The sequence below is a fragment of the Cololabis saira genome, chromosome 2 (genome assembly GCF_033807715.1).
Source record: "Cololabis saira isolate AMF1-May2022 chromosome 2, fColSai1.1, whole genome shotgun sequence".
NCBI classification, from domain to species: Eukaryota; Metazoa; Chordata; class Actinopteri; order Beloniformes; family Belonidae; genus Cololabis; species Cololabis saira.
Genome location: NC_084588.1, coordinates 19,186,798 through 19,194,311, shown reverse-complemented (window position 1 = coordinate 19,194,311; position 7,514 = coordinate 19,186,798). Strand labels below are relative to the sequence as shown.

The 7,514-nt window shown below is 40.4% G+C and overlaps 1 protein-coding gene across 1 annotated transcript in view; it reads left to right on the top strand.

Moving 5' to 3' along the window:
- The window catches only part of itga11a (integrin, alpha 11a), a 73,172-nt gene that overhangs the window by 24,050 nt on the left and 41,608 nt on the right, over positions 1-7,514 (top strand). Inside the window, 8 exon segments of the mRNA XM_061739732.1 lie at positions 632-658; positions 661-782; positions 891-921; positions 923-1,036; positions 1,493-1,658; positions 2,045-2,115; positions 4,958-5,102; positions 7,101-7,249. Of these exon segments, the coding sequence (XP_061595716.1) occupies positions 632-658; positions 661-782; positions 891-921; positions 923-1,036; positions 1,493-1,658; positions 2,045-2,115; positions 4,958-5,102; positions 7,101-7,249 (825 nt within the window).

Sequence of the window (7,514 nt, the reverse complement as noted above, 5' to 3'; positions counted from 1 at the left end):
AAGAAAGAAAAGAAAGAAAGAAAGAAAGAAAGAAGGAAAGAAATGAGCCTGAAAAGAAAGAAAGAAAGAAAGAAGGAAAGAAATGAGCCTGAAAGAAAGAAAGAAAGAAGGAAAGAAATGAGCCTGAAGGAAGGAAGGAAGGAAAGAAAGAAAGAAAGAAAGAAAGAAAGAAGAAAGAAAGAAAGAAAGAAAGAAAGAAAGAAAGAGAAAGAAAGAAAAGAAAGAAGAAAGAAAGAAAGAAAGAAAGAAAGAAAGAAAGAAGAAAGAAAGAAAGAAGGAAAGAAATGAGCCTGAAAGAAAGAAAGAAAGAAGGAAAGAAATGAGCCTGAAGGAGAAGGAAGGAAGAAAGAAAGAAGAAAGAAATGAAAGAAAGAAAGAAAGAAAGAAAGAAAGAAAGAAAGAAAGAAAGAAAGAAAGAAAGAAAGAAAGAAGAAAGAAAGAAAGAAAAGAAAGAAAGAAAGAAAGAAAGAAAGAAGAAAGGAAAAAGTATTTTATTTATCGTCATTTTTATCGTTATCGGGAGAAATGCCAGAAATTATCGTGATACATTTTTTTAGTCCATACCTGCCCATCCCTACCAAACTCTTTCAAAGTGTTATTGTCAAGAACTGTACATTGGTATTTTGGGCAGGTTGGAGTTGTTCAGTAAGGTGAGAAAGGTTGTCCATGAATTTCAAACTCAGCGACTACAAGTCAGTTGAGGATGTGGTGAAAAGGGCGCGCAGCATCAACCAGCGAGGTGGAGAGGAGACCAACACAGCCCTTGGCATCAACACAGCACGGTAAAGCATCTGTTTGCATTCTGACAAGTGGACACAACTTCACAAGTCTTATATTTCCAGTTCAAGTTCTTCTGCTGAAAATTAAAAAAAAAGATGTGCTTCTCGCAGCTCTCAAGCTTTCAAACAAGGAGGCCGACGTGGGTGCCAAGAAGGTCATGATCGTGATAACTGATGGAGAGTCACACGACAGTCCCAATCTCAAGCAAGCCATAGAAGACAGTGAAAAGATGGCATCCACCCGATATGCCATTGCTGTGAGTCTGCTAGACAGATATTTGCATGATTGGGATGGCTTCTACTTTGACTTTTAACTTTATGGTGGCTAATAAATTTCCTGTGCAGCTCAGAAACACCATAAACATTAATGAGTTGACCTCATGCTGTGCAGCTAAAGCCAAAAACACTCAGAACTCATTGGGAATGCCAAACAAACACTCGGTGGAAGTGCATTTACAGGTTTAAATGGTCTCTTCCAGACCGCATAGCTCATTGGTTTCTGCCACTGCTGGTAAAGCTCACTCAGGTTTTGACAGGGGCTAAGCTGCAGATGGCCATCTGAGCAAAAACTGAAGTCACTTGGTTGAAAACCAGCTGGAATGGGTGACAACCTTGGCGTTCTCCTCTGAAACGAAAATCCTTTGAAACCCTTTCTAAGGGGAAAAAAAGACTTCAAGCACACAGTGACAAACTGTAAACTCTTAACTTCAAAGGTACTTGGCTACTACAACCGAAGAGGAATCAATCCAGAGGCCTTCCTCAATGAAATCAAAGAAATCGCTAGTGACCCAGACGACAAACACTTCTTTAATGTGACAGACGAGTCAGCACTGAAGGATATTGTGGATGCACTGGGAGAACGAATCTTCAGTCTAGAAGGTTGTGCATTTTACTTAAGTTGTTCAGATGAACATTCCTGTATTTGCATGACAATCTGAACTGCATTGTAACATATATAAGTCTTGAAAATGTCAAAAGAGATAAGCTGATTAATTAAATAGATCTATACAGACTGCTATGTTTTTTCTTTTTATAATCAACCTTTCTAAAACGTTTGTTTAACCACTACGTCTACAGAAATTATTTGTATTTTCAGAAATAAAAATGATAATTTCTGTAGACGTAGTGGTTATACCAAAGTCTTAGCTGAAAATCCCTCTCCAAGTCGATACTTTTGGGATCCTTCTTTGAAGTTTTGGCTTGATGATGCTTTTTCTCTGTTGCTGTATTTCTTCAGACTTCTAAAATTGAACTTGTTTACACAGGAACCAGCAAGAATGGCACAGCATTTGGCCTCCAGATGTCCCAGGCAGGATTTTCTTCCCACATGGTAGAGGTGAGTCTGACTTGTGCGACCCCCGTTGTCCGATAACATCTGTCAGTATGTAGAACAACGCATATTGTCTTTATTTCTGGTGAGTCATAACCCCTCCCCGTGCAGTGCCATTCGTCACTCTTATCCCGCCTGAGGTGCCTGCCATTTGGCTCCAGAGGTTTAAGTCACCCTGAACCACTGACAGGCAGACAGCCCTTTTTCCACTTCAGCTGTGGATGATGGGAAATAAGACACCACTTGCTCCTGAGGGAAACATATGAGTCAAGGGCCAAGTCAGGATAGAGACAGTTCTGCCTCAGAATGCCTTCTTTTTCCTTTTACTTCCCAGACGGTTTTGTTTGGATCTGAGAGCAGAGAGTTGCAGGTGTGCTGGCTCTCAGGATGACACAGCTGGAAGAGGAAGATAAGACACATGTCTTCACTGTACCTGCTGTTCAAACCAGCTAATCAAGCCAAGTCATCCATCTTCTTATGATACTTTAAAAACCGTTTCCGTCACAAGTACTTACATTTTTTTTCACGGTTCATTCGAGGGAGAAATATATCTACATCCAGCATATGACAAAGACATTTAATAGCAGAGTTTGCAGCTGGGTGGCAGGAATGGCTGGAAAGTGTGTCCACAAGGCCAGATTCCAGAGATGCTCGACAGCACCAGCCTGATTGTTGAAGGGAGGATAATGTTTTGGAAAGAATGTCAGCGCTTTAAAGGGAAAAAGCAGTCCTGAGGGCCCAGATGGTTTTACTGAATGTGATTAGTGCCAACTTTGAAGGAGGCTTATGTCATATACTTTGCAGATGTCTCATGCCTCTGCCTACATCGCAGTTATCACTGTCTGCTGTTTCCATCCCGTTTGCACGCCTTCTTTATCAGGGTTCAGAGTTGGGTTGGGGGGGGGGTGTTGGTTGCATCCCAGATGTCATCGGACAAGAGGCAAGGAACACTGTGACCGGTCACCAGTTCATCACCGTGCTATACAGAGACAAACGACACAAAGAAACAATTTTGAATCACTTTTTAAACAGACGTGTATGTTGTTGGGCTGTGGGAGGAATTTGCCATACAGCAAACTCCACACTCAGTTTTTAACTAGGAACTGTGCTGATCACCATCCAGCCTGATCAGAAAATACTATTAGGGCTTTGGTTTTTGTCTGTGGGTTACCGTTCAGAATGTAAACTACTTAGTTGTTGAGTGGGAAGGATGTATACCGTACATTCCTGATCGACCGTCTATATGGATGGGAGACCACAAATGCAGCCTCTTTGAACACAAAGATACGTTAATGTTCAAGGGAGGCGTACGTCAACGCATGTCACTGCAGCAGAAATAGGTCATCGGTTTATGAGGTTGAGCTGTTTTGGAGTTTCATCTATTTGCCATGGAAACCATTTTGGCCAAAACAGATAACCACACTGGCATAGCGCTGCTGCGGAGTGACGTAGTCAAGTGTGGCGAGCACACAATTCCGTCTTTCAGGAGGCAACACAAGGACTTCCAGCCCTCGCTAATACTCTGGAAATTGTGTTGTCGGCAATATTGTGTACACCAGGAAAAAAAAAAAAAACCTGAAGTCATTCAGCAGACGAGCCATGCAATCACAATGTCAGACATTCAAGGTCCGGTGAACCACAGAAGATAGAAAATACCTTCTCTGTTCCTGCGGATGTTTTATAGCTAGTTGCACTCCCTAGTTTGTTTCTTTCCACAATATTCTGCAATGCTTTGCTGCAGTGCCCATCGTTGCTTAGTTTCCAGTTTTAGCAGTTGCAGTACCGACCAGGTTTATAAGACTGTCAGGTTCAGTGCAAGGATTGGTGTCGCTCTACAGTTTTTGTCCTATTTGAGGATATGCTTGACAAGGCTGATGTGACTTCTGAAATGCTGTCACTGCTTAGAAATGTAAAATGTGATATTCTTATAGATCCAGTACATGATCTGGAGGAATAAAATGGAAAATCATTTTCCTTACCATCCCTTCTCCCATGTATTTATTTCTAAACTGGCAGCAAAATATATTTGCTGCAAAAAAGATCACACATTTCCATGAAGAGTCAAAACGATTCAGAAAGCAGTAATCAGGGGCCTGGATAGCTCAGAGAGTTGAGCGGGGCCATTTGTAGAGGCTATTGTCCTCGTGCCGGCAGTCGCTCGATACTGCAATGCCCCCCCCTAACTACTTACTGTATCACTAAAGACCACTATTGCCACAAAAAACTTTAAAAAGAAAGCAGTAATCAAATGATCCAGACAGTTTATATATATATATATATATATATATATATATATATATATATATATATATATATATATTAGCATTAATTGTGATTGATTAATTAATTACAGGCATATTTACCGCATTATGTTTTTTAATTGCTTAATCTATTTTTAATCTCTAACTTTACTTTTTCTGTTTGCGAGTTGCATTTATTATGAAATCTGTGTTTATGCGGTGGGCTTGAGTTGTGGGCGGAAAACAATGGTCCGTCACACCTTGAAGTGGACGTTGATTGGCTGTATGTGGGCGTGGTTAGCTACGCTGGTATATATATATATATATATATATATATATATATATACATACATAGTGTATATGTGTGACCAATCATGACAAACGCTGCCTTTTGATGTAGTTAGTTGTCCCAAAACAAATGTTATATTTTATATGGATACACTGACCCATTCACTGCGCTTCACTGCATTACTAATCCCTGCAGGGGAATTATGAATATATTATGTTTCTTAATGCGTCCTCAAAAACAGTTATCAGCATGCTGTGGACAAGTTTTCTCTAGTTGTATTTTAATTATAAACAATAACTATCATGCACCTCATCAACAGGATGGGATTCTGGTGGGGGCTGTTGGTGCCTACGACTGGAACGGTGCAGTGCTGAAGGAAACGGGACAGGGGAAGGTGGTCCCCCCTAAATCTTCCTATATGCAGGAGTTCCCTGAAGAGCTCAAAAACCATGGTGCCTACTTGGGTAAGTACCACCATAAAATTCCTCATAGAGTTGAATTAATGTGGTTTATAGGGGAGAGAGAACACAGGGGGAAAAAGTACATTAATTTCAACTTGATGGGCCCAGTGAGTCACAAGTCCCACAGTCTCAAATTCACATCATCTTCTTCAGTGGAGACATGTCTGATTGCCCCAGGAAAAGACCAGTTGTCTTAGATGTTGGGCTTTGCCAAGTGTACCCATTACTTTTTTCTTCCCATTATATCCACCCTCATTTCATTTCACTGTCAGAGATCATTGCTTTTTCCATCAGTGTTTAGTATCTGAACTTATCAGCCAGACTGGCAATGGAAGCTAATCTGGGCACAAAAGGGTAGATGAACAATTTTGGACCAGCAAGGAGAAAGTTAAAGCTGGAAGAAAACAAGAGTATCAAAGTAGGAGTGGAAGAGGAAAAATATATAAGTGGTTTCTTCATTAGAGAAAAAAATAATACAAAAAGAAACCTGAGAAACCAGGAAATGTACTTCTGCGTATTTGCAATATTAGACTATTTTCTTTTGGGTCACAGCTCTTTAAATCTACATACTTTTATGTCCTCGGCTAAGGGAAACCCTTTTTAAGTCAGCTGCTAAGAAAAGCAGCTGTTTATTAGAAGTAGGTCTCTTTTTTTTCAAATTCTTGTTATTACTACTGTATGTCTTGTCATATTTTTTAGGTCTTATTTTGATCACTTATAATTAAATTTGAAAAGGTGCCTACATACACAACAGGTGTGTGTTTGCATACAAGTCAGCCAGAAGTCCATTCATTCCTATGGAAAATCCTGCACTTGCAAACTGGTTGTTGTTTTAACCTCCAGATTTGAGCTCAAATTCATATTTTTTTTTCCAATATGATAGACTCAAGAGAGAGATTGAACTGTGTTCCAGGAATCAGGAAGTGGGCTTACAAACTACTGACCTCTACACTTTAGTCGCTTTCAAATAAAACACTTTGCTGTTGGATTCACCCATCTGGTAATGACACGATTTAATCTGTGTTGCAGTGCACTCGCTCATTGCGCTAGCTGCAACGTTGATTCTCACCAATAACCAGCCAATGTCAGTTCTTCCCACCAGTTGCAAAAGAAAGCTGGTTACTTTGAAACAGTCCTGCCTGTGTGGGATTTCATCGGCTCGTATTAGGCTGTGTAGCTGCGGTTTGAATGGCTGACGCTTGCGTCAACATCTTTGAAGTTGAAAATTGAGGTAGTTCTGTTTGGCAACACTTGACATCACCCCTTTCAAAGTCGACTGACTTCAACATCGTTGATGCTTCAAACGTGTGAGCAGGCGGCTGTACAGGGTGCAAGCATATCTGTTCATCTTGATTTTTTACATCAAAAAGGACTACTGCATCAACCCTTATATTAATAGCATTGTTCTGTTGCTGTGTTTCCAGGTGGATATGCTATTAAACTGGATGAGAAAACTGTTAAATACCATTGCTCCAGTAAATATTTCATCTGTCTGGAAAGAGAGTAATTTCCTTTCCGAGATTAAACTTCAGACAAATTGTTCTGACATTCAACTGTTACCAAACACTTAACACGTCCTGTTCCATATTGAATATAAAGTCCTACTTAATTTAACTGGGGAGAAACTCTTCTATTCTTCACAATGATTTGGCTGTGAAAAGTGTACTTGCATACCATATACATGAGCAGCACGTACTCATATGAAGAATAAAGAAAACAGCACTCCTGTCATTCAAACAAAACCTTAATTCAGAACGATAACATGTTCAATTTTCATGTCTGGCTTGCACATCAAAATGAAAATGATGCGTTCCTTGGGGCGGTTGATATGCTCAGTGGGGTATGAATGTAGAAACAAAGCACTGCTGGATATAAAAGGCAATTATAATGGGAAGCATGACTGAGTTTGTGTGAATGGGGGAACAAGCCTCCGCAGTTAAATAGGTGCTAGATAAAGTGAAGACCGTTTACTATGTGTGTGTTTGTATTGCATCTGACCAGGTTACTCTGTAACATCGGTGGTGTCAGCCCGAAGTGGTCGTCTGCTCGTAGCAGGAGCACCGCGATTTAACCACACAGGCAAAGTGATCATCTTCACGCTGAAGAACACGGGCAACCTCACCATCCTGCTTTCACTCAAAGGCCACCAGGTACAGTAAAATCCAGCACTGAACCAACATAAGTGTAGCAGTTCCTCGGATAAATACATGCTCCACGCCAGCACAGTCTCCATGTCTGCATGTCTGCTTCAACCTCACTGCAAGAAGGAATGAATACAATATTGTAACTAAAATACTCTGGATCTACTGATGCAGAGCAGGTTGTGACAATTAGAGACAAACATCACTGTTAGACGTGTTGTTTATTCTACCACCTTGGGACAATGTGGTTTGTCCATTTCAAATTCTACAGGTA